The sequence below is a fragment of the Pleurodeles waltl genome, chromosome 11 (assembly GCF_031143425.1).
Source record: "Pleurodeles waltl isolate 20211129_DDA chromosome 11, aPleWal1.hap1.20221129, whole genome shotgun sequence".
In the NCBI taxonomy this organism is placed as follows: Eukaryota; Metazoa; Chordata; class Amphibia; order Caudata; family Salamandridae; genus Pleurodeles; species Pleurodeles waltl.
Genome location: NC_090450.1, coordinates 898,625,863 through 898,653,426, shown reverse-complemented (window position 1 = coordinate 898,653,426; position 27,564 = coordinate 898,625,863). Strand labels below are relative to the sequence as shown.

Sequence of the window (27,564 nt, the reverse complement as noted above, 5' to 3'; positions counted from 1 at the left end):
GGGGTTCAGAGCAACCCCAAAGTCACCACACCAGCAGCTCAGGGCCGGTCAGGTGCAGAGTTCAAAGTGGTGCCCAAAACACATAGGCTAGAATGGAGAGAAGGGGGTGCCCCGGTTCCGGTCTGCTTGCAGGTAAGTACCCGCGTCTTCGGAGGGCAGACCAGGGGGGTTTTGTAGGGCACCGGGGGGGACACAAGTCCACACAGAAATTTCACCCTCAGCGGCGCGGGGGCGGCCGGGTGCAGTGTCGGAACAGGCGTCGGGTTCGCAATGTTAGTCTATGAGAGATCTCGGGATCTCTTCAGCGCTGCAGGCAGGCAAGGGGGGAATTCCTCGGGGAAACCTCCACTTGGGCAAGGGAGAGGGACTCCTGGGGGTCACTTCTCCAGTGAAAGTCCGGTCCTTCAGGTCCTGGGGGCTGCGGGTGCAGGGTCTCTCCCAGGCGTCGGGACTTTAGGTTCAAAGAGTCGCGGCCAGGGGAAGCCTCGGGATTCCCTCTGCAGGCGGCGCTGTGGGGGCTCAGGGGGGACAGGTTTTCGTACTCACAGTCTTAGAGTAGTCCTGGGGTCCCTCCTGAGGTGTTGGATCGCCACCAGCCGAGTCGGGGTCGCCGGGTGCAGTGTTGCAAGTCTCACGCTTCTTGCGGGGAGCTTGCAGGGATCTTTAAAGTTGCTGGAAACAAAGTTGCAGCTTTTCTTGGAGCAGGTCCGCTGTCCCCGGGAGTTTCTTGTCTTTTCGAAGCAGGGGCAGTCCTCAGAGGATGTCGAGGTCGCTGGTCCCTTCGGAAGGCGTCGCTGGAGCAGGATCTTTGGAAGGCAGGAGACAGGCCGGTGAGTTTCTGGAGCCAAGGCAGTTGTCGTCTTCTGGTCTTCCGCTGCAGGGGTTTTCAGCTGGGCAGTCCTTCTTCTTGTTGCAGGAATCTAATTTTCTAGGGTTCAGGGTAGCCCTTAAATACTAAATTTAAGGGCGTGTTTAGGTCTGGGGGGTTAGTAGCCAATGGCTACTAGCCCTGAGGGTGGGTACACCCTCTTTGTGCCTCCTCCCAAGGGGAGGGGGTCACAATCCTAACCCTATTGGGGGAATCCTCCATCTGCAAGATGGAGGATTTCTAAAAGTTAGAGTCACCTCAGCTCAGGACACCTTAGGGGCTGTCCTGACTGGCCAGTGACTCCTCCTTGTTATTCTCATTATTTTCTCCGGCCTTGCCGCCAAAAGTGGGGCCTGGCCGGAGGGGGCGGGCAACTCCACTAGCTGGAGTGTCCTGCTGGGTTGGCACAAAGGAGGTGAGCCTTTGAGGCTCACCGCCAGGTGTGACAATTCCTGCCTGGGAGAGGTGTTAGCATCTCCACCCAGTGCAGGCTTTGTTACTGGCCTCAGAGTGACAAAGGCACTCTCCCCATGGGGCCAGCAACATGTCTCGGTTTGTGGCAGGCTGCTAAAACTAGTCAGCCTACACAGATAGTCGGTTAAGTTTCAGGGGGCACCTCTAAGGTGCCCTCTGTGGTGTATTTTACAATAAAATGTACACTGGCATCAGTGTGCATTTATTGTGCTGAGAAGTTTGATACCAAACTTCCCAGTTTTCAGTGTAGCCATTATGGTGCTGTGGAGTTCGTGTTTGACAGACTCCCAGACCATATACTCTTATGGCTACCCTGCACTTACAATGTCTAAGGTTTTGTTTAGACACTGTAGGGGTACCATGCTCACGCACTGGTACCCTCACCTATGGTATAGTGCACCCTGCCTTAGGGCTGTAAGGCCTGCTAGAGGGGTGTCTTACCTATACTGCATAGGCAGTGAGAGGCTGGCATGGCACCCTGAGGGGAGTGCCATGTCGACTTACTCGTTTTGTCCTCACTAGCACACACAAGCTGGTAAGCAGTGTGTCTGTGCTGAGTGAGAGGTCTCCAGGGTGGCATAAGACATGCTGCAGCCCTTAGAGACCTTCCTTGGCATCAGGGCCCTTGGTACTAGAAGTACCAGTTACAAGGGACTTATCTGGATGCCAGGGTCTGCCAATTGTGGATACAAAAGTACAGGTTAGGGAAAGAACACTGGTGCTGGGGCCTGGTTAGCAGGCCTCAGCACACTTTCAATTGTAAACATAGCATCAGCAAAGGCAAAAAGTCAGGGGGCAACCATGCCAAGGAGGCATTTCCTTACAGGTCCCAACTGCCCCCATGGTTTTTACTGAGTGTCTTGCCAGTAGTAGCAGCTCACCTGCGCAGGCAAAACATATACAATTTCCCATATTTAGAGTATTGGCCCTTCAAAAGCGCAGCTCGTCAACAACGCTTTCAATATACTCAGGCAACCATAAATCTACTTCATCAATTAGGCTTTACCATCAATGCAGTCAAATCGTACCTCCAATCACTTCAAATGCAATGCTACCAGGGAGCCATCCTCAATTCACAGTGGGGGATAGCTTACCCAAATATTGATGCAATTCAATCCGTCCAAGCACTCATTCTACTGTTCCAGACTCATCAAAAGGTAACAGTGAGGACAGTTATACTTCTCTTTTGTATGATGGCTTCATGCATAGCCATGGTACCTCATGCCCGACTTAACATTCGTCTGTTGCAGGAGTGCTTAACACACCAATGGACTCAAGCGGAGGGTCAGTTGGAAGATCTAGTGTTGGTAGGCAGTCAAGCTTGGCACTCTGTGCAGTGGTGGAACACGAACAATCTCCTAAAGGACTTCTGTTACTAGACCCAGTTATGCAGAGAACCATTACAATGGATGCCTCCCGCCCCCGGATGGGGACCACATTCACATGATCTCACAGCACTGGGACACTGGGTGATCAGCCAGAGACATCTCTGTATCAATCACCTGTAGTTGCTAGCTGTTCATCTAGTGCTCAAAGCCCTCCTTCCTCAACTTATTGGTAAGGTGGTCCTGATCAGAACAGACAACATGACTGACATTTATTGTCTCCAAAACCAGAGGGCACCAGATCCCCTCAGCTGTCTCATCTAGCCCAGAACATCTGGAAGGGGGCTTTCCATTAACAACATTCAACCGTTAGCGGGGCTCCTTCTGGGGGTGGACAACAACTTTGCGGATCCAACAAGAAGTCCCCAAGTGGGAACTTCACCCACATGTCTCCCCCCCCATACTTCCACTATTGGGTCACTCGCAAATAGAACCCTTTGCCACTGCAAAAATGCCAAAACTTTGTCTCCAAGTTCCCACACCCACACTCCATGGGCAACTCACTATGGATGAGTTGGTCAAGGACATTTGCTTATGCTTTTTCCACCTCTCCCACTGCTTCTTTTAGTGGTTCGCAAACTTCGGCAGACATCTCACCCTTATCTTAGTGGCTCCCACATGGTGGTTCACCATACTCCTAGAATTTTCAGTAGTTCCCCATGCTGCTGAACAGGCAGGACCTCCTTGAGCAGACCCATTAAGAAATCAGACACCCTGAACCCAAATCCCTCAACCTTGCAGTGTGGCTCCTGAAGTCCTACAGTTTGGTAATTTGAACCTACCACAATCTTGTATGGACATTCTTAAAGAAGCACGCAGACCCACTACTCATGCTTGTTATGCAGCAAAGTGGAAAAGATTTGTCCACTACTGTCATTCTAAAAAGATTGATCCTTTACAACCCATTGTCTGCTATCTATTTCACTTGCACACCCCCGGTCTAGCCTTTACATCTATAAGGATACACCTAGCGACAGTAGCCACATATTTGCATAACAGACAGCATGCTTCCTTATTCACGATCCCAGTTGTTAAACCCTTCCTTGAAGGTCTTAAAAGGGACATTTTACATAGAGTGCACCAGCTCCATTATCGAATCTCAGCATTGTACTGACAAGGTTAATGGGCCCTCCATTTGAACCCCTCCACTCCTGCCCCCTCCAGTTCTTATCCTGGAAAGTATCATTTAAAGTGTCCATCTCTTCACCCATATGTGTCAGTGAGCTTCAAGCATTAACCTTACAAGAAACATTCTTTCCAATACATAAATATTCAGTGGTATTACCACCTTAGGAAGATATTTGGGATTGGTATGTATCTCAATTCTACATTAATCAGTCTGTAGAATTAACCGTATTCTTTCCACAACCTGACTCAGTTGCGGAAATGGCCCTACACACCGAACAAACAAGCCCTTATGTAATATATTGATAGAAACAAAACATTCAGATGCACACAACTCTGTATTGCTTTCTCTAAACCACACAGAGGAAGAGCCTTTTTTAAATTGGGCAGTGCACGTTGGATCGTCAATTGCATCCAAACATGTTATGCAAAAGCTGAAAGACCTATCCCTATACCTCTTAGAGCTAATTCCACTCACAAAGAAAAGACCTTCTTTGGCTTCCCTGGGAAATATACCTGTAGCTGACATATGTAAAGCAGCTACTTGAACTATATCACATACATTTACAAAACATTACTGTGTAGATGTACCGGCCCGTCAACAAGCTAATATTGGTCAGGCAGTTTATTCCAAACACCTGTAACCAACAGAGGCTAGCCACCGCTTATGGAGGAGGACTGCTTTTCAGTCTGTGCTAGGTATGTGTATTTACAGCCACACATGCCTTGAACAGAAAATATTACTCATCCAGTAGGCATCTGTTCCTGGCATGTAGTACTGCACAATCACATGCACACAGCCTCCTCCCTGGACACTTGTGTTTGTTGTAGTTCATTTTTTTTATGTTGTCACTGATTTTTTCATCATGGACATTGCATTATCCTACACTATATTTCACATTCCGTTCTTACCGCCTTGCGGGAAAACAATCTAGCAATGGACTCAATGACCATGCGCTTACCAGCAAGATGAGGAGTCACTGCACCTTGTGATTCAAAAGTCTTTCTTTGAAGAAAAACAACTTGCACACATCCGAGCCCAACACAAGATTCCAGGATTATGGTAAGCATGTGAATCTACAGTACTGCATGCCACAAACAGAGGCTTACTGGGTAAGTAACATTTTTCTTTCTATCAAACAATTGAGGGCCTGATTAAGATGTTGACGGTACTACCGCCAGTCTACGGCAGGGCAGACCGGAGTACGCCATCGAATAGATGGTGTTCTGATCGCTGTATTTAGGTGTATTGCGGCTGAGCTGCCGACCGCCATGATGGAGTGAGTCAGGGTATTGGGTTCCGCCGGCCATAATTAGATGTTACAGTCCTGCAGTCGGTGTTCTGGTGGCAGATTGCTGACTGAGGGAGACCATCAAGGTGCCCATTGGACATCATACAATGCCAGTAGCTATTGAAGAGAGGTAAGTTCCACGGTTACATATTGTACCATAGCCATATGTGTCCCCCTGAACTACACAACACACTATTATCCTGTGCCATTCAACTACAACATAACACGTACAAGGCACAAACACACATTGACATACTTTCATGACACAACATACACACACTAATAACACTACACCCACACACGACACAACAATGACAACTAACACAACTACACACTCATCTACACAAACACTCTCACACAAAAGCACAACTACACACATCACAACAGTCACCACCACAGAACAACACTCACCTGAATGTTACACACAGCAACACAACCAAGCATACACTGCCTCGGACCCATATACAATTAATCGGACACAACCAAATCACCCACTCCAGCTCCCTCCACCTAAATCAGCCAATCCAGTCGCACACACTCATACACGTATTGACTCACATACACAGCTGGAAGCACAGCATCACAGGTACAGGTCATGTGCACACATGGACATTGTTGACGAGTGTGAATGTTACGCCATTGTGGTGCCAGCATTCATTTGACAATGAATACTGACACTAAAATGACATCTGTGAATGTGTACGATATGTGCCTTGTACCACTGTGTCCCCATCCATGTCAGACACAGTTGTGCCCCTGACGTATGCATGTCAAAGTAATTTTTTTTTTTTTTACTGTGATATGTCTATGACTGCAGTATTCCAGAGCTCATGTCCAATGTGGGGGCGATGGGTTGGGGTGGGTCGTGTTTTATCTGTGGTCCAGTGGCTGTAGCGACTAAAGGTCTTGTCCTGTCATGTCCAGTAGAAAACGGGAATGGACTTTGGAGGAGGTAGGTTTTTACCTCATTCCCCCAATCTGCCAACCCAGGTGTGGAGGTAGCACCTCCACAGTTGGCTTTGCGTGAAGGCACATGCAAATCTGCTCAGCAGGAAGGGTGGCTGGAGTCCACCATCAGCTGCTTTCTCCTGTGGTGCCATCAACACGGTTGGGAAGTTCTGGCGGAGTTGGCAGCGCTCGGGTGGGTTATCGGCTATGGGACCGCCATCATCTAAATGGACAGGTGGACTTCCGAGTAGTCAGGTTCTAAATCAAGCCCAAAGTCTTTATGTTTTTTATGCTTTCAGATAAGCCAATAACATCCTATTGTTTCGTGAACCATGTTTCTTCACTTAAAATTCCTCCCATTTAAACAAATGGCTGTATTATTTGTTATAAATGTGGCATTGTGTCTAGAAGCCACTGGGTGCAATGTCAAGGTACCTGCTGCTTGTAAATATGACACTTAGAAATGGGAGAAAAATGAAATGATGAGTCTTATGGAATTCATACAAACATAAAAAAACTCGTCAGTGTAATTTTCTCCCATTTCAAAGTGTCACCAGTACACACAGCAGGCATCTCGCTCCTAGTGTCTGGTAGACATGTACCATTTATGAACATTTTTCTGTTCTTTGAATGTTTCCCATTTAAAAAATAAAATAAAATGGCTGTATGATTGTAATACATGTACCAGTGCCACATATGGCGAGAGGTGTCTCCTGTGCCACAAGTACAAACACCACAGGGCACGGACACCCATATACTACATTCAAATGCACAAATGTTCATACATCCTCAAAGATCACACTTTCACTGACACACATTGTAGACCTTTCATAGTGCCCCTAGTATTTTATTCAGTTGCTACTATCTGGCTCTATGCACATTAGGCTGGAAACAGTGTGCGAGTTGCTTGGCCTTCAGTAGCTCACAATGATTTTCACTGCTCAGAAGTAGCTCTCACTACAGAAAAGTTTGAGGGCCCCTTGTGTAAGAGCTGATTCTGCATTTTTCTTCTCTCACAGATTTTGAGTATGAAGTGCAGGGCCACCTGAAAGAGAGACCAGTGGAATAGTCTGGATTCATCAGTAGTTGGAAGCAGTGGTGAAGTCCTGAGGAGTCTATATCCTTTCTGTTTTCCAGTTTTACGATAATTTGTGTCTTTTCTTTGAAGTTGATTAATTTGACGAGGACTGTTAGCAAAGTGAGGTAGAGAGTGAACAAGAGTGGTGAGGTGATTACACCTTGTTGGATGTCAGAGTAACTGGGGAAAGGAGCTGATGTGAGTAGGGCAGCAAGATGATACCTAAAGGTAAGAGGAGAGCCCACCTGTTATGCTTTGTCTGATGCCAAGTTCTTCTAGTGGCGGTAGTAGGGTCTTGTGCTGTACTGCCTCAAAAGGTGGTAGAGGGGTCCTGCAGTAGTGCAAGCCCATTAGATGATCAGACAGTAGGTTGTTTCCTTCCATCAAAACAGAAATCTGAGTGACAATTGTTCTTCCAGTCAGTTTTTCCTAAGAATGATCCATTGAAGGTGGATTAATAATTAAACAGGTATACTTGTTTCAGGTTTTATGTCTTAGTAAGTGATCTAATGAAGCAGGTCTTGATGGTGGAGGGATAGATGCCTCAATATCTCAAGTTATTGGGTGATGATTCTTGTTGTGTATGTAGTGGATGTTTATAGTACATTGTTGTGTATGCAGTGGATGTTTAGAGTACAATGTCCTTTAATGTTTGTACTTGGCAGGAGTTTGTTGGAAAGCTAGCTGACTTGCTTGCCTTGGGCATTTCCTTGAATTCAAACTAATTGTTTTTGTTTGAAGCATGAGGCTGTAATATTCCTTGTTGTATAGATACACCTTTGTTTGTGATTGTGTTGCAGAAGGTTTGGAAGCGTAGAGTTTTGTTGGCTATGCATACTGGGTTTTGGGACTCTGAGTTGATCCTATACCAGTGGTCTTCGACATTTTTGAAGCCATGTTTTTTGAACATCAGAACCCCCTGGATTTTTTTACAATTATTCTATGAAACTGGCAATGTTTAAATATGCCTAAACATATTTAAACATTGCAGTTAAGTTCTGTTACCCCTTTTAAAAATACAATAAAAAACATGATTGCCAAACATACTATTCTGGTCAGGCAGGCCTTACTAAAGTGTAAAAGTATACACTGTGTGATTATCACTAATAGTGAGAGGCGGGGGAGAGTTTCAAGAAATGTTTGGAATCCCTTTCCTTTTGACATCGACTCCCTGCCAGTAAATACATGACAAAATGTGTTAGTGATGGCCTATTGGAGAGTGGGTTACTGACACATTTGGTTCCACTTAAGACATAGCACTTTTATTAGCATAGTGCTTCTCTTGGGCAGAGCCTGCAACCTCCTCTTAGGATAAGTTAAGCCCCCCACCGCCCAGGAGGCCCGCTCCCCAGTTTGAAGACCTGTTTCCCATACTGTTCCTTGGAATGGGGAGATGGACATGTGGTAATGCAGTGTTTTTTTTAAATTGTTCATGAATGGCTGTTGTGGCCTTCGAAGCTTATTACCATATTTGGTTGTAAAAGAAAATATTGCCTTACCACAGATATAGTTTTTTCTGTGCAGTCTGTTAAAACATATTGTGGAATGCCGTACATGAATGAAGATATTCCAGTTTATTAATCTAATACAAGTATTCCTCGTAGTGATATTAAAGGTGAGTAACTTTTCCTTGGTTTAAAAAATTCATGTGCAGGTATATTTCATATCCTATTTATTGGAATTTGGTAGTCGTGAAATAATGCAAAGTTTAGTGGGAAGAATGGTGGGGGGTTGCGATTTTCTTTCTTTTTTTTTTTTTTTGTATGTTCACAGAATGTAGTACTGTGAATTACACGTTCACAGAATGCATTGAAATCTGGCCTGGATTCGTTTTTCATTTTCCATTATTTTATGTTTTGCCTTTTGAATTTATATAATAGCAATACAAATTAGCATGCAAATCAACCGTTGGCCATTCTAATTGATGAATACTGTCTTAAAATATGTATGCAATATTACCCCTGAAAAAGTGTTCATTCTCATTTCTTTGCGAAGGATCTAAAATATGACGTTGGTGGTGGTGAGAAATTTGACTCCCTGACAGATTTAGTGGAACATTACAAGAAGAACCCTATGGTGGAAACCCTGGGAACAGTACTTCAGTTAAAGCAGGTAATGTTTGGCACAAAGAGAGCTCATTGAATCCAGATCAGAGTCACCATTTTCATCAATAGTTCTTGATTGTGAAATTTTCCTCAAGTAACACACTACCAACTTATACATTTGTAGTAGTGAATATGGTTTACATAAACAATTCACAACAGAATATCTGTGTTCATTAATTGAAAAAAAGGCCTTATCATCAAAGGCCTTGATGGCTTAACTCTGGATATCTTAAAACTGGATTCAGTGGGATTTGAAGTGCCAGTGGACCCATCACCTTTCTAACCACGTTCAGGTTTCACAGGTGACTTCAAAAGATTTGTAGTGACGTTAGCTTTAAAGCGATTGCGTCAGCACCGGACCCCGCTCCCTTACCCACACAGAGCCGACAGTGGTGATTGATGTATTGCTTCTGGGATGGGGCAGCCATCTGGGAGAGGTGGAGATCTGCTGTCTCTGGTCTTCGGCAGAGTCCTGACTCCATATCAGCGTCATGGAACTGAAGCACATCTGCTTGGCAATGAGAGCCTTCCAGCCACCCATCAAAGGGAGGCTGGTACAGGTGATTACGGACAACACCACCTCCATGTGGTACTACAACAAACAGGGTAGAGTGGAGTCATAGGCCCTATGCCAGGAGGCCTTGTGTGTGTGCCTTAAATCAAGTTGATGGGCTACTTTCTGTTTGAATTCTATTTGAAGTTAAACAGTAAGATGATGTCCATTGTAGACAGGCTATGTTACTGTGTTTTCTATGGCGTTCTTTTCTTTGAAAATGGTGGAAATATCCTTTATTCAGGGATTCAAATAAATTTTCCAAGATTGACAAAAAGTATTACAACTAAGTTACTTTTATGGAGTTGTGAAGTGCTGTATCGTGTGAATTTGGATTCCTTGTCAAATTCCATTATGCTACTGTTAGTTAAATGACTTTCAGAATGTATACTGTGAATGTTAATTATTGTTTTATAGTGGCAGTGACCACATGTTTTAAATTTCTGAGCACTGATTGTTAAAATACCATTGGATTCTTGACATTTTGTATCCTTATCATAAGACAGTTATTGTTAAATACAAAAAACTAAAAGCCCTCTGGACCGTTAATACCAGTACAACGAAAGTTGTAACAAGGTCCAACCAACTCCTGTGTTACAAACTCCTGTGGTAAACCTCAAACATTTAAAACTATTTAACAGAAGAACCTTTTTTCAAGCAACAGTTCTAAGGTAGCTATACAGAATATCAACTATTTATTGTTTGTTGACATGTTTGTTTTATTTCTGATATTATTACCTGTAATTTAATTCTTGCTAACATAAGTTTATTTTCAGTCATCTTCCTAAACTTGACGTCACTGCATTTCTATTATAACAGGAACTAATCGAATCTTGTGGGAAGGAGAACCATGCTGTGCTTTATTTATCTTTTTACATAATAGGTTTTATATTCTGTTTCCACTAGCCACTGAACACAACACGTATCAATGCTGCTGAAATTGAAAGCCGCGTGAAAGAATTAAGCAAGCTAGCAGAGACAACAGACAAGGTGAAGCAAGGTTTTTGGGAAGAGTTTGAGGTAAGTCAGCTACAATTTTATTTTAACATGTTTCTTATTGTCTTTTGAATGTGATTCTTGTAGACAAGTTACTAAATGTATTTGTCATGCAAAGCATACTTCTACCCACGGGCATCTTTGTGATTTGTATGACAGAAAATATGCTACTAGTAAGAAAAGAAACTGTTTGTTTTTCGGGTGCTGGGGAACGGCCAGGTTTTTAGCTGTTCAAGGAAGATGAGGTAGTTGGATTGCAGCCTCAGAAAAGCTGGAATCATTGTTCATAAGGAGGTGGCCATGACTCTCATTACACCTTTTGGGCTGAGTCCTGAGGTATTACAGTTTTACTGGTATAGAATGTGGGGAAGGGTCGATGCATTACTTTGTAAATTACAATACGAGCTTTAAACTTTAATTGCTGGCTAATTGGTAGCCATTAAGCAGTGCAGAACACTTAATATAAGCGAACACCATTATGCTGTGGTACCAAAACTAGCTACTAACTAGATTACTAGCGTAATCTAATAAGATGTTGAAGTAATCCTAGGTACGACTGATAAAATGAACATAATTACCGGATGTATTTTTTTTATATCTAGGCAAAAATTGAAGAATTGCCTTAAATTTCTTAGCTGCACGTGGGAGGGCTTGGATATTACTTAAACTTCAGGTCAGTCCCAGTTTATCAGTGAGCTGATCACCTAAATGTCTGACCACTCCAGACCAGTTTGGGTATTGAACCCAAATCATCAAATTAAAAAGCAGTGATTTAACTGTCATCAGGTCTCAAAACTTGGCATTATTACATTAAGGTTGATTATACTTTTCTGAATCCAAACATGAATAGCAAACAAGCAGAATTTTGTAGAGCTGACTGCAAAATAGTAAGAACTGAGAGAAATACCCTTTTGTAAGTCTCCAAATAAGTGAAATATTAGGTATGGGAAACCAGTACTTGACTAAGGAAAAAGTGCCCTTGTGGCTGGAGTGTCACGGAAGCAGGCATCAAGACTTGAGTAAGTGCAAGGAGACTTTCTGGGTTAGCTACATATGTTCCTCGATAAGGTAGCTTTATTGTTTACCACAAATTTAGAACCAAACTGTCCTATACTTTTTTTCTGTTCATTCAAACTTTTTTTCCTGTTCATTCCGACTTATTCAGTAAATGTTCTTCTTTCATGTAGCTGCCGGTGTCAATTTAGTAATTTTGTATGCCACACTCAATAGTTTTCTGAGACCTACCTTCATTGTTAAGGCGTTAAACAAAATGAAGTCTGTTTTCAATAACCTCCGTGAACCATCAATAGTCCCAGTCCTTGAACACCTCACCCAGGACCCCAACATTTGTTCCTATGTGACCATTTCACTATAGTTTTTCTTACTTTCGCCAGATGAGTTCACAAACATCATTTATATACAAGCATGAGTGTAGTGCTAGCAATGCAAGATTTTAAAGTCCATTTCCTTAGCTTGATGTACAGAGCCCTTGCCTCTTTTATCCTATTAGAGGATAATTTAACACGATTGTGCTCTTTGATGTTATAGCTGCAGTGTATATGAATACTACCCAAGTAGATGGTTCTCATGGGCATTTGAATGAGATTATATTGTGTCTGAATATAAAAATGATGGTAGTAGGGATCTATCTTCTCAACCAATTTTAGTGTGCGACTTTTTGACACTATCATTCTTAATTGTTTGTTCAGTCGGCTAGAATAGATGGATTTTAATCAAATTATCTAAGGGGTTTAAGAAAAAGGGTGGACCAACAGTAGACCAGGCATTCAATTTGTATGGGCTTGGAAATAGTACCAAATTATCAAAAAGCCTGCACACACCCTTTATCAACTTGACCTTCACTTTTTATACCATAAATATTTACAAAGATGATTGAATCAAATGATAAATGAAAGGTTTGCAATTACTTGCATCTAACTGATTGCGTTGTTATATATGTCACCTACAAAGACTGTATAAGCCTTGTATTTACCGATACAGGACATTTCAAAGAGTAACTAGGAAAACAAACCGATTTCAAGGAAGGCGGCAAAAAAGCCTTACTTTTCACATTATTTGAAATTTTCTCATTTTCATATTGTATTTAAAAAAAAAAAAATTGTTCCGTTTGTGAAACTGATTTATTTCTCCAATTAGATTAAGCAATTTTTAGCATGGATCGTCAAATTCACCTTCTTTCATTCCATGCACCTTTTTCATTTGTTTACATTAACCATATTTCTATGCACATGTTCTGAGGAAGGATTTATTTACTACATCAAACTATACTATCCGCTTTTCAGACTTTAGCTAATATTTGGGCATATTTTAGGATTGTTGGGTCCCAGGAGCAATAGCTACATATAATGTTGGATACAACCTCACTAGTCCTTTTTGGTTGCTGGATATCTGCTTTCTTTTAGTCAGTCTCATTTCAATTTTCATTCCATTATTTGCCAAGCACACTTCGGATTTTCCCTGAGGAATATAGAGCATTTTGTGTAAATCAGAAATATAAGTGTGTTATTATTATCTGGTACAATGTAATAGCTTGTTGTCAGCTCCTGATTCAACATTGATGCTAGAATGATATCAGTGCTGGCCCATTTATTTTATGGCTCCAATTATGCTCATCTCATTGTCATTTTTCATCATTATATGAACTTAGTAAATCTCTATTATTGAGCATTGTGTAGAAAGGGAATGTTTGATTTCCATGTTCTCTTTATGTATCTGTAAAATATTTCTTATGTAAATATAATTAATTAATTGCTTAAACTCATGTTGATTGATTCTGTGATGATGCCTACGCCAAACAATATTGCAATAGTACAGATAGAAATAGATTTGGACCTGCTTGCTGTTTGTCTTTGTTGTAAACATTTGTGCCATAGAGTCTCTGTTCTTAAGTCTATATTCTAATGAGGTTGTGCAAGCACTATACATTGGAATTGCTCACTTATTCAAGTTTCATTGTTGATGGCTCCAGCTCCTTATGGTTGTTCATGATGATGTCACATTGGCCACCCCTAGAAGAGGGGGCCTCATTTGTATTTTGATTCGTCATTCAATTTGGTAGTGGTGTTGAACTGCATTTTAAAAGATAGATTAAGAGGGAGGTACATTCAAAATGCAGTTAATTTGAAAGTTGAATCTGTGAACAAAAGATTGTATTCAAGGTATTTACAGATATAATCAGAAACTTCAATTATGGTCATCTATATAGCCTCTGTGCTTTTCCTCAAGTGTATGTTTGTAAACACAGTCCTGACAATGAGAATAGAACGAAATTCAGAGAAACAGGGTGATATTGATAAACTAAAGATTTCGGCATGGAAATCTCCGTAACATTTCAATATACAGAAAATCATGTTGAGTCAGCTACAATTTCCTTGAGTAAAAAAAGCAATGCTAACTTCATCCCCATCCGTGTTAGTTTGCATCAAGCCTGCTCCTATGGCATGATCTGAGGCATCTGCTTCTACCACAAAACATTTGTTGGTTATCTGGCTGGAGCAGCTAGGACAAGGCATTTAAATAATTTTTCGGCGAGTAGCTTGTTAATAGGTTAGTAATTTATTATTTATTCTGTCTTTTTGTTTTTTTTGTGCATTGGCTGTGTTAGGTCTGTACCCACAAACTGGGAACTGGTGTGTTAGGTCTGTACTCTTCATTTCATACATGTTTAGTAATAGTTTGGAATAGGGGGAGAATTATAGGGATGTGTTTGAAAAGGGGAGAGTTTGAAGTAGGGATAGAATTATAGTAATGGATTTGTAAAGGAGAAGTCGTTTTTTTTTGTAAGTAGTGGTCGTGTGTGCCAGTCCCCCCATCCCCACTCCCCCCTCCTGCTTCTCCCTTCACCCCATGAAACATTACATTGTAACTCGGAATTCTAACACAGCACGGACCTGCACCTACAATTTTGGACAGAGCTATGGGCCACGACACAGGTCCAACATGCCAGGCCAAGATGGACAAATACATAGCTCCACTAGGAGGAGTGAAGAGAATCCTGGAGAGTGCCCATCGGACTGACACTCCAGTGAATGGGAAAATCACGTCTGTCATACTGCAAGCCATTCACCAATCTAAAACACTACTGGAGAATAAAAATGGGGAAGTGGGAGATGTTGTGGCCCTGCTTCGTCAGGACCTTCGTCAAACAGTTGAGAGGGTTTCAGCAGCCATGGAAAGAACCTCAATCCTGGAAGACACTATCAAACGCCTCCCTTTAGAGTTAACCCGACCATCCCATGACACAAATACCCTTCGAGACCATGCGGAGGATGCTGAAAATAGGGCCCGCCGTAACAATCTCTGTTTCATTAGGCTCCCCCAAGGGTCTGAGGGTCCAATCTCTGAACACTTCCTTAAACAATTAATTTGGTCCTGGATTGACTGATCCAGCCTTTCCTCCTGTTATTGAACGGACACCCCACTCCCTCACCCAGAACCCCCTTGCGACCCCAGGGCACTCTTTCTAAACTACAGAGGACTGTGATGCATCCTGAAGGGCTCCCACCTCACTAAAGACTTGCCATTCCAATCGAGTCGCATTGTGATGTTCACGGTTTTTCCCCATATGGTGCAGGCACAATGTCTTTTGAATGAATGAATGAATGAGTGGATGAATGAATGAACTGCCAATCCCCAAGTAGCATCCTGGCGCTTTGCTGATAAACTACTCCATTGTAAAGCTGGACTGAAATCATAAATCATCAGGTCAAAGAATAGCAGAGTGAATCAGGGGTGGTAAAAAGCCAGGTCTTCAGTTTCCATTTGAAATTGCTCAGGGGACCAGTTTGACCAAAATAAAGTCAAACTGCAGTCCATGCAGGGAACTTTACATGCTCCTGTACCCCGCTAAACTACGAGTGGTCCATCACTCCAAAACAATCTTCTTTGACTCCCTAAAGAAATCATGGACATGGCTTACTGAGCAGCGCACACTTGCGCCCAAGCTGCCCCTTCCCTGGGGCCCTTCTAACTTGACTTGCATACCTAACTGAGGCTCCGGAGACCAAAAGGCAAGCACCAGAGAAAGAGATCAAATTGACGGCAAACAGAAGATCTTGACGTGGATGTCAATTCAGAGTCCGAGTGTGAAAAAGAACATCAATCAAAGAATGCTAATTCTGCATTTCAATGCAACCCCGGCCTACCCGTGAACTTGAACTCAGGAAAACTTTGCACATTTGCAACTCAGATAATTTCAACATGCCATCATTATGGTATCCTGACATGGTATTAATAAGCCCAGTAAATAGGGGTGGTGAGCAGGGGACTTCTTGGCATGCTTTGATATATTCACCACCATTATTTGAATAGTTCGTTCTGTGATTTTGTTGGTTATGGGCGACAGATGCTTATCCGGGATGGTAAGTATAGGGAGAGGAGAATTGGGGATGGGAGAAAATGTGAAGAATTTGTTGTACAGGTTTGAGTTCAGTTTGTACTCTTCTGCTTTGCTTTGTATCCACTTTGGAAGGATAAATCGTATCCTATGCCCCCTGACAGCATTCCTGCTAGTGGTCCCTACAATATGCACTATTGTATCCTGACATGGATTTATCTGATAGCGACTTCTAGCTGCAGATTCCTTACCTTTAGAATTTCCTGGCATCAGCTTAAAATCCAGAACTTTTGCAGAGCAGTACCCTTGCAGGTGGTGTTGCTCAGATCTGCACGGCATCGTTGGAGCCGTCTGTGACGTCACAGTCGCCTACAAAGGCACCACCCAGCCACACGTACATCAGTTCTTTTCCTTCCGCGCTGGTTAAAGCGCAGATCCAGAATAGAGCTACCCTCTGTCTTTTTTGACAGGCCTTTTTCGACCTTTTTGTCAAGACTTTTATCGTTCGTGCAGATGACAACGAGGAAGACAGGGTTCATGTCGGTGATGGACCCCCACCAGATATGGCTTGAAGTCATGTACGGACTGCCAGGACATGACTCTGAAAGCTTTGAGGGAGTGGTCCCTGAAGCTAATGGTGGCGCGGAAGGGACGTCGGCGGGCGCAACTCCTTGGAAGTCACAGTCCCGGTGGAGGAGGAGGTCACAGAACCCCTCCAGGAGACCTAAGTCCTCTTCATCTCACTCAAGGCCAGTGGACTGGGCACTTCTCCAGATATTGGCATACTCTCACCTCCTACTGTGGCTACGGAGGAGGGTGCATTGTATGCAATGGTGGCACGTAGGGCAGCAGAAGTCCTTGACCTAGATCTCCTAATGGTGCCAGTCAGGACTAACCTCTTGGCAGAGGTGCTTCAGCCGGGGGTTTCCTCATTGGAACCGATGTTGCCCTTTAATGAAACCCTCACTGATGTTCTGCTGGGTACGTGGTCCAAACCCAGCACATGGGTGCCTGTAAATAGGGCAATATGCCATCGCTCCTCTGTGGGTGACCCTAGCTTCCTCACTCAACACCCCTCCCTGAAGAGCTTGGTGGTCCAGGCCTCCACTTCCCATGGCGCCTTCCGTCCGCTTTCCCGGATAGGAAATCCAAGCGGCTGAATCAATTAGGGAAGAAGGTGTTTCCTTCCTCCAGCCTGGCATTGAGGTCGGTAAACACCTCATGCCTATTAGGCCGTTTTTCCCATACTTTATGGGATATGGTGGCTCAGGTGCTGCTTCAGGTCCTGGAGGACGTGCGGGTTACTCTCTCACAGGTAGTCAAAGGTGGGGGAGCCAAGTTTACCATCAGGTGTGGTTTGGACGTGACGGACTTGCTGGGCAGGGTAATTTCCTCAACAGTGGCCCTTCTCGATGCAGTGCCTGGCTACGTTCCTCTGGCTTTTTGGAAGATGTCCTGGCAAACCTCTTGGACATGCTCTTCGATGGGTCCGGCCTTTTTGTCAGAAAGGTAGACTCAGCGCTGGAGCACTTCAAGAACTTACGGGCTACGGCCAAGACTTTGGTCCTTTCAGCAACCCCTCACCAATAGTCTGTCTTTCGCCCCTGTGAAGGTTTTGGAAGGGGCGCAACACAACGCCATCCACAGACCAGTCACGGTACACCACCCAGCCCCCCTCCTCACAAGCGTTCAAAGCCCTTCCAGTGTGATTCTGCTAGACTGTGCATGGGCATGTCAATGAGGTTTGCCAGGACATCTTCCAGTTTGAGGGAGGATTCAATTTCATCACCCTCGCTGGTAGTCCATAACATTGAACAAATGGGTCTTGCAGATCATACAGAAGGGCTATACCCTCCCATTGCAGTCTTTCCCTCCCTCAATGCCTCCCTCAAAAGACCGGCTGATGGAGGATCACTTGGTTTTGCTCCACAAGGAAGTTGCAGCTCTCTTGGCCAAGAGAGCCATAGAAAGAGTCCCGATATCAGCAGTAGGCAGTGGTTGTTATTCCCGCTACTTTCCGATACCCAAAAAGAACAACAGCCTTCTCCCTATTCTGGATTTGTGGGACATCAATTTATTCCTCACTAAAATTAAGATTTTGTGTTGCTTTTGTGTAAGAAAATATAAATTTTTTTGAAAGGTAGATAATATATATATATCCCATAACAGTTGCAGTATAATTCAAAGAATTACATTTTAACGCTTCCTTTTGTTGTATTGTTTGTGCCTACTATGCTCTTAATTCCTACAAAACCTTCTAGTCTTTAGCTTGAGATATCTTACTCTCATAAATCTGTGTCCATCAAAGGGTCGTTTTAATTGCATAGTTTTACTTTGATATTTCTACTATGAGTTAGACAGTAGATTCTGACGTGTTGAATAACGGCAACTTAAAGCCAACACACTAGTATGATCTCTGTAGTCTGGCCTCTACTTTGAAGTGCATGTTACTCCAGTTAAACATAAGATAAACTGAACTACCTACACACTCACCATTAGGAGCTTAGATACTATTCTCCTTGGCCCTTTGTGGTAACTGGGCCCTCATTTTAGTTAAATCTTTTTATTGATTTTATCCATTTAACATAGCGTCAGTTTATACCGTACAGATTTGGTAGGCATTTATATTTGTCAGTCAAAGGTAGCAATCTTACTATTTATACATTCGAACTCCATGTGGGGGAAACAGTGAAATACAGCCAGTGCAAGAAAGTAATAGGGGCGAGATCAATATACACAGCTATTTTAAGGTTGTAAAGAATGAAGAATGTACTGGAAAACAATATCATGCATGAGGTGATTACGTAGGGTCCGTGAGCTACTTTCAACGGATCTAGGGACAGCCCAGTTCTGGCATAAACGAGTTCCTTCATATAGGAAATTATTGATGTATTTGCAGGCGCAACAACAGTGGAAAAAAAAGAATTACTTAATATAAAAGAACTTGTAACAAAACGTAGAGCCCGTTCACAACCCCCCACCCCGCTCCCACTGTCCAGGGGACTCACAGTATGGCAGCATCTCCATAACTTCACTCGTGTTCGCACCAACACAGAAACATTAGATTAGTAATATTCAAGCGGAGGCAGCAGAGGCCCAGGAGGGAAAGTATACGAATAAATGACCAGGTGATAGATAAAGCATATAGCTTTATGAAGCGGGTACCAGCTCGGAGTCGGGTGGCACTATATCATCAGCAACTGCATCTGGTTCCTCCCCCTGCAACTGAGCCAACATCTCATCCCAGCTAGTGGAGAGGGGATATTTACGCATGCCCATAGCATCCTCACGTCGCAGCGCCACCCCCTCCGCCTCTGCCTATACCATAAAGGAGTGCCTCCAAGCCAGTGCCGATGGTAAATTCGGTGGCCTTCCACCTTTTAGTAATGAGACGCTTGGCTGCCAGAAGACCCAGATCAAGGAATATTGTGGATACTTTATGCTTTTTGGCCCTCTGGAAAAGGTCCAGGAGACAGAACCCGCAATCTAGCTGCAATGGGTGCGACGTATAGTTGGATAGGGATGAAGTAACTCTGTGCCAACAAATGCTTAAGGAGGGACAGGACCAGAACATATGAAGGAAGTCCGCCCCAATTAAATTGCAACGAGGGAAAGCAGAATCCACACGGTTAAAATATCTGTTAATGCGGGCTGGCGCGAGGTAAGCTCTGTGTAATATGTAAAATTGAATAAGCCGGAATCTGGCATTACTTGGGACATTAGTATGACTGGATAGTGCCTCTGACCAAGCGGTATCAGTGAGAGGTCTTGCTAGATCACCCTCCCAACTGGCTTGTAAAGTAGTGTGTGCATTCTCTGTAAGTGCTCTAAGCGCATCAGTGAACCATCAAATCAGGTGTCTACCTTGTCCCAGAACTTGCAAGTATTGCACCAGTAGGTGTGTGGGAGGCTCGGAGGCCATATCTCTCCATCTGTGCGATAGTTCCTGCAGTAGCAAATTGTACAAAAGAAACTGCCTTGATGGCAGCCCCGTCTCCGTCGAGAGCTCGGCAAACTGAATCAGAACACCCCGCTGTAGAGATCACCTAGAGTGTGCAGATCAGCTGCATGCCAAGGACCCAGTGTGCCCTATGGCCAGGATTGTAGTTTTCCCCAGTGTTGCCGCTGGCCACAAAGAGTTTAGCCTCTCGCTCTTTAATGGCCTTATGGTGCACACTTTGACAGGACTCTCAAGATCTTTAGTTGTGATAAGAGCAAAGACACCAAAGGCAGATGTGTGCCACGCTGCACACCCAGTAAGGCCAGGGCTGGAGCGTAGGGAATAGTGTTACTTGTGAGAGGCAGGGACCTTCGGTAACAGCAGTGAGCCACCTTAAGCAGTAGCTCTGCAGGGGGCCGTGGCCTAGTAAGGGGGTGAAAGAGATGTAGTATCCAGGGTGGGGAATTGGTTGCAGTATCGGTAAGTTGGAGACCCGCCAGCCAATGCAGTCGTCAATCTGTTCCTCAAAAAGGAGAAATTCAAAATGCTCACTCTGGCTCAGGTCTTGCCTGAACTAGACCAAAGAGACTGGATGGTAGCGTTGGACTTGCAGGATGCATATTTCCACATTCCCATCCTGCCTGCTCACAGGTGCTACTTGCAATTCGAGGAAAGCCACAGGCACTTTCAGTTTACATTGCTACCCTTCGGCCTTACTAGTGCCCCTCGGGTGTTCACCAAGGTGATGGTGGTGGTAGAAGCTCATCTGCGCAAGTTAGGGGTTTCAGTCTTCGACGACTGGCTATTGAAGGCTCCTTCTCCCCAGGCTGTTGTCATCCACCTTCAGACTACAGCGAACCTCCTGCATTCGCTGGGGTTCACTATAAACATGACAAAGTCACACCTGACTCCCTCTCAGAATCTCCCCTTCATCGGAGCTGTTCTGGACACAGTATAGTTTCAGGCCTATCCCCCCGAGCAGCGATTCCAGGATATTCAGGTTATGATTCTGATGTTTCATCCTTTAACCTCGATTTTGGTGAGACAGAACCTGAGGCTGTTGGACCTAATGGCCTCCATGCATCCTGTTAGTAAAACATGCCAGATGGTATATGAAGGCTCTGCAGTGGAACTTGAAGTTCTAATGGGCACAGCATCAGTGAAATCTCACCGACATGGTTCAGATCTCAGAGGGAACTGCAAAAGATCTGCAGTGGTGGTTAATGAACTGGGATTGGGTCAGAGGCAGACTTCTCTCCCCTTCCCAATCAGAGTTCACAGTAGTGACAGATGCATCACTTCTGGGATGGGGCGGCCATCTGGGAGAGGTGGAGATCAGAGAACTCTGGACTCCATATCAATTTACTGCAGTTGCAGGCGATCTGACTGGTATTGAAGGCATTTCTTCCTGTTGTAAAATGGAAGATGGTGCAGGTGTTCACGGTCAACACCACCGGAATGTGGTACTGCAACAAGCAGGGTGGTGTGGGGTCGTTGACCATTTGTCAAGAGGCCTTGCATCTCCGGACGTGGCTGGAACAGCAGGACATAACCCAGGTGGTTCAACACTTGGCAGGTTCTCTGAACACTAGGGCGGACAAACTCGGTTGTCGATGCCTAGCAGATCACAAGTGGCATCTCCATCCAGAGGTGGCACAAGGACTCTTTCAGCAGTGGGGAGAGCCTTGGTTAGATCTGTTTGCCTCCACAGAGAACACGCAATGTCAGCAGTATTGTGTGTTGGAGGTTCTAAGGTTGCACTTGAGCAGCAACGCTTTTCATTATGAGTGGAGCTCAGGCTTCTTGTATGCCTTTCCTTCCATACCACTTCTGCCCAGAGATCTCAAGAAGATCAAGAACGACTTGGCCCAAATAATTCTGGTGGCTCTGGACTGGGTATGGAGAGTTTAGTATCCCGAGCTTCTGAAAATGAGCATCAATCCTCCAATCAGGCTGCCTCTTCGGGAAGATCTTCTGTCGCAGCAGCAGGGAAAGGTTCTCCATCCAAACCTGTCAACTCTGCACCTTCTTGCGTTGAGATTGAACGGCGGCAGTTGACAGCTTTCGCCCTTCATCCCAAAGTCTGTAAAGTTATCCTGGCAGCCAGGTGTCCGTCCACCAAGATCGTATACTCCTACCATTGTAAACGCTTTGAATATTATTGTACAGAAAGATCTACTGATCCTCTTTCTGCTTCTCTCTCTAGCATTCTTCTCTTTGTCTTATCCCTTGCCCAGCAGGGATCTGCATGGGGCACTCTAAAAGGGTATCTTTCCGCCTTATCGGTGTCTTTCGGATGCCCAATCAGCCTTTGTTATTCAAATCACCTGTTGTACACAGATTTCTCAAGAGGCTTGTACATATGTATCCTCCTACACCCTTTGTCATGCCTCAGTGGGACTTAAATCTGGTCCTCACATTTCTCGTGTGCTCCCTTTGAGCCCTTACACAACTGGTCCCTCTGGCTGCTCACCATCAAGACAGCCTTCTTAGTGGCAGTAACATCTGCCAGGAGGGTGAATGAGATGCAGGCCCTCTCATCTAAGCCGCTCTATCTCACCATGTATCCAGACAATGTGGTACTTAGAACTCATGCCTCTTTCCTCCTCAAGGTGGTGACCCCATTTCACCTGAGTAAGAACATCACCCTGCCCACCTTCTTTGCTCTACGGCATCCCTCTAAAGAAGAGGAGGGACTCCACCAGCTGGATCCTAAAAGAGTGTTGTCATTCTACCTTGACCGCACAAAAGAGTTCTGGGTGGATGACCAACTCTTTGTTGGGGACGTGGTAGCAAAGAAAGTTCGGGCAGTGCAGAAGTGAACCATTTCGCACTGGGTCATTCTGTGCATTAAGATCTGCTATGCGCTGGCCAAGAAGCAGCCTCCTGAGGTCTTGAGAGCTCATTCCACCAGGGACACGGCTGCTACCACTGCATTAGCATGGGTGTTCCAGTCCTGGACATCTGTCAGGCAGCAACGTGGGTGTCCTTGCACATGTTCACAAAACATTACTGCCTGGACAATCAGCTCCGCAGAGACGGGCACTTTGCCCATTCGGTCCGCCAGGACTTTTTAGTGTGAGAAGAACGCAGAAAGTTATGGCTTGGGTAAGGAATCTGCAGCTAGAAGTCTCTATCAGATGAACAAGTTATTTACCATTGGTAATGCATTACCTGGTAGAGACTCAATCTAGCTGCAGATTCCTCACACCCGCCCATGCTTCCGCGCTCTGCGGGCACTTCTGCTAGGGTGAGGGATTGCCCCTTTCAGGGCCCTAGTTTTTTGGCACAGACAATCTGAAAGTTCTTTCCATGGCTCCGTGCTCCTAGCGTGGAAGTTCGTGGAAAGGAAACTGACATTCGCACACCTGGTTGGTGCCTTTATTGGCAACCGTGACGTCACAGACTGATCCAGGGATGTCGACGACACCACCTGACAGCACGCGCAAGGGTATTGCTCTGCAAAAGTTCTGGATTCTAAGCTGACGCTAGGAAATTCGAAAGGTAAGGAATCTGCAGCAAGATAAAGTCTCTACCAGACAATGTGTTACCAAAGATACGTAACTTATTCAGTAAGCGCGGTTTATAGGGGTGGCTAGCGGGGGACTTCTTGGCCTGCTTTGATATATCTACCCCCCTTATTTGAATAGTTTGTTCTATTATTTTGTGGTGATGGGCGACAGATGCTTATCTGGGGTGGGAAGTATAGGGAGGGGAGAATTGGGGGGGGGGGGTGGTTTGAAGGATTTGTTGTACATGTTTGTGTTCAGATTGTCCTTTTCTGCTATGCCTTGTATCCACTTTGGACGGGATCTCTATCCCCCCCGACAGGATCCCAGCTAGTGGTCCCTACAAGATGCACCTTTGCCGGCAGCATCCCTCAGGTGGTTGGGGACAAATTGCTTAGTTGATTAGTAGCCCTTATAGACAGTGAGGCTAAATATTTTTGCAGAAACACTGTGTGATGTGGGCCACAGAGAGATCGATAATACCACTCAATCAAACTGGATTCTCAAAATCTTGCAGCATAGTAACAAATATTATGGCTTTGTTACTGCTAATTGATAAGGCAAAAACATCAAACCTGCTGCTACATCTTTGCTTTATTGACTTCAAAGCAGCCTTTGATCATGTGAATCTTGGTAAGCTCTGGAACAAACTGCCACGTTAATGGAATCGCTGGTAGTCTGTTGGACCTTTTAATGGCTCTCCAACGATACATGGGTGCAGGTAAAGCTAGGGTACGGTTCACTTTTATCAAGGCGCATACTGACAAACAAGGGGCTCAAGCAGGGGGGGGTCCTGCTGCCCACCTTATTTAATCTCTTCCTGGCTGATCTGACACTGGCACTTAATGCCTGTAACTCCCATGCTCCAAGGCTTGGAGTCCTAATGCTTCCTAGCTTCCTTTCCGACAATGATGTAGTCTTGGTCAGGCAAGCACAGTCTGGTCTGCCAGACCTTCTTATTACAATGCAGGACTTTTCTGAGGCAAATGGCTTAAACATCAACTTTGAGAAAACACGAACTATGACGATCGTAAAAAAACGACAGGAAATTACATGCATGGTTTTGGAGTGAGACATGTCTACAATCTGTATCCAAATATAAATACTTAGGTATGATTGTTGACCAGGAGGGCCAGTTTACTCGCCAGAGAGACCCAATTGGTAGAAGAGGCCTTGCATTGGCAATCTCACTAAAACGCCTCAAGACTAAAATGGAGGGGCCAATACGATCTTCTTTAGTTTGCGTAATACAAGTCACATTTGTACCAAAGCTAAAATATGGAAGCAAACACCAGAGGGACAGGGATGACAAAATTCTAGATAGTACCATAGTAAGAGCTTATAGAATCGTCTTTAGCCTACCAAGCTACACCTCACCAGCACAGATCAGGCTGGAGTGGACTGCAAAGGATGACCTTGGCAATGCAAGAAGTCTTCATAATATGCTGGGATACAAATAGGAAAGCTCCCCCTGATTCTCTTAACCGCTATTAATGGCTAGAACTGCAACAGAGAGACTCTTCACTGGCCAGGTCTTATCTCATGAACAGCTTGCATAAGATTGGAGAGTCCCAGCTCTGGGATTCTTCCACTAACAATGCTGTGTTTAAAAAGCTGGTGTGGGAATCAACAAAGTCTCTGTCGCTGGTGGACGATAAAGGCGTATTAGCCACCACCGCCCACAGTTGGATGACACTTAATTCTTATGGCACACTGGCCCCCCAAAGGTATTTTTGTTTTGTTCAGGCTATTCATGAACAATTAAGGAACAGTTCATGAAATATCGCCTGGGGTTGCTACTGTGTGCACAGCACCTACCTCCTTGGCAGAGAGAATCCATAAGGACGACCTACCGCTTATGCAGCACAGCCAAGGACAGGGGTGTGGAATTTATTAAAATATCTACTTGTCCAGGGGACAGGTTGCTTCTCAAATCTACTTGTCCTGTAAAAAGATCTACTTGTCCCTTTGGTGCCATGTAGTGTGTCGACAAATTATGGCAGCAATTAATAGCCTGTCTGATTATGCCAGGGCTACTACCATAGTAGGGCTTGAATACTTGGCGTTTCAATCGCTACTGTAGCAATTTCCTTATTTTGCCACCTTTCTGCAGATCTGCATACTGGGGCTGGAGGAAGCAGTAAGCAATAGTTTCAGGGCTGGAATGCCTTTGAGTCTGCAAACCTACTAACCTGCATGTTTTAAAGATTTTTACCAGCTTCTCTCTAATATTTTCCCATAATAAGAAAGGTTGGACATTTACTCCTGACAATGGCAGAATTAGAACTTCTTCCAGGGTTGGGAAGAAAGTGGCTGGAGGGAAAATGAACTTGCAAATGCTCAATAGATTTTCACATGAGCAAATCTACACATCGTATTTACCCATGCTAAAATACAGTTCACAAATATTTTATAGGGGTACGACATATACCATGGGTGCACTTTTGTGACTTTCTTTAAGAATTTGGGGCCACATGTAGGTAGGTTCAGATTTGTGACCTGCAAATTGCGAGTCGCAAATCCGAATGTAGGATGGTGTCCTTGACACCATCTGTGATTCGCAAGGGCTTCGCAAATGCCCACCTCATGAATAATCATGAGGTGGATCGCAATTTGTGACCTCCTCGCGAATGGTGGCCTGCTGGAGACAGCAGACCACCATGTCTGTGACTGCTTTTCAATAAAGCAGTTTTTTTTGTTTGTTTTTGTAATGCAGCCCGTTTTCCTTAAAGGAAAACGAGATGCATAACAAAAACGAAAAATGAAACGTTTTCGTTTCATTTTTTTGAGAGCAGGCAGTGGTCCGTAGGACCACTGCCTGCTCTGAAAAAATGTTTACAGTGACATTCACAATGGGGAAGGGGTCCCATGGGGATCCCTTCCCTTTTGCGAAAGTGTTAGCACCCATTTGAAATGGGTGCAAACTGCGATTGGTTTGCGCCCGCGTTCGCGGTCACAAAACAATCCTACATTGCACTGCGAGTTGCAATTAGGAAGGGAATACCCCTTACCAATTGCGAGTTGCAAACCCGTTTTGTGATTCGGTAACCAGGTTACTGAATCGCAAAACTGGGTTTGTGTATCGCAATGTGCTTTTTGCATGTCGCAAACAGCGAAAGTCGCTGTTTGCGACATGCAAAAAGCTACCTGCATGTGGGTCTTGGTCCCTAATTAGGTCTGGTGTTAATAAAGACATTTTGTTTTTATTAAACTTCTATTTCTCTCTCTTTCGGCTGGCTTAACTGTGAGCGATCGCATTCTGCTCTTCCACAAGGAGCATATTGCCACACAAAGTAGTTTTGTTCAGTGTCAGGAACTACAGTGGCAATCAGTGACGTAACAAAACTGGAGGGTGCCCCTTTGCAAAGAACATGGAGGAGCCCCCTCTCCAGACTCACTCAGGGCAGGTGCTGTGCTGGAGGGGCCCCCTGGAGGGCGGCTGCGGGGCCTTTGTTATGCCGCTGGTGGCAACGTGTGCTTTAAGAGTTCAAAAACTTTTTGGGGGGGTTTTGCCAATGTTTGTTACAATGTTGAGTGCCTGGTAGCTCCCACAAGAATAAAGTGTTACAAAAGCCATGTCAAAACAAGACACGCATTGATGAAACTAAAAGACTTATAAAAATATGTCAGATCAGTTGGCTTTGTCAGTGTTTGTTTATTTTCATGCTTCCCATAATCGTGTTGAAAATGGTTACACTGATTTTCCATTAGAAATATTTTTGGGAAATACTAGCATGCATCAACACATTTTACTAAATGACACTTCATTTGCATATAATCAGAGAGCATTCTGGGAGCATTATACTTAGCCTCTTAGCCTAAACTTTTCAAACATGTGTGTACACGTTTTTTTTTTTTTTTGTACTGGAACCAACGTCAGTAGTGAAGTGTGACCTTAAAACATTTATTTACAGCACTCACCCTAATAATGAAGG

At 44.4% G+C, this 27,564-nt stretch overlaps 1 protein-coding gene across 1 annotated transcript in view; it reads left to right on the top strand.

Annotated features, from left to right (window-relative positions):
* PTPN11 (protein tyrosine phosphatase non-receptor type 11) overlaps positions 1–27,564 on the top strand; it is a 477,212-nt gene that overhangs the window by 251,195 nt on the left and 198,453 nt on the right. Inside the window, exons 5-6 of the mRNA XM_069214808.1 lie at positions 9,166–9,282; positions 10,735–10,848. Coding sequence (XP_069070909.1) covers positions 9,166–9,282; positions 10,735–10,848 — 231 coding nt within the window. The remainder of the gene's footprint in view (positions 1–9,165; positions 9,283–10,734; positions 10,849–27,564) is intronic.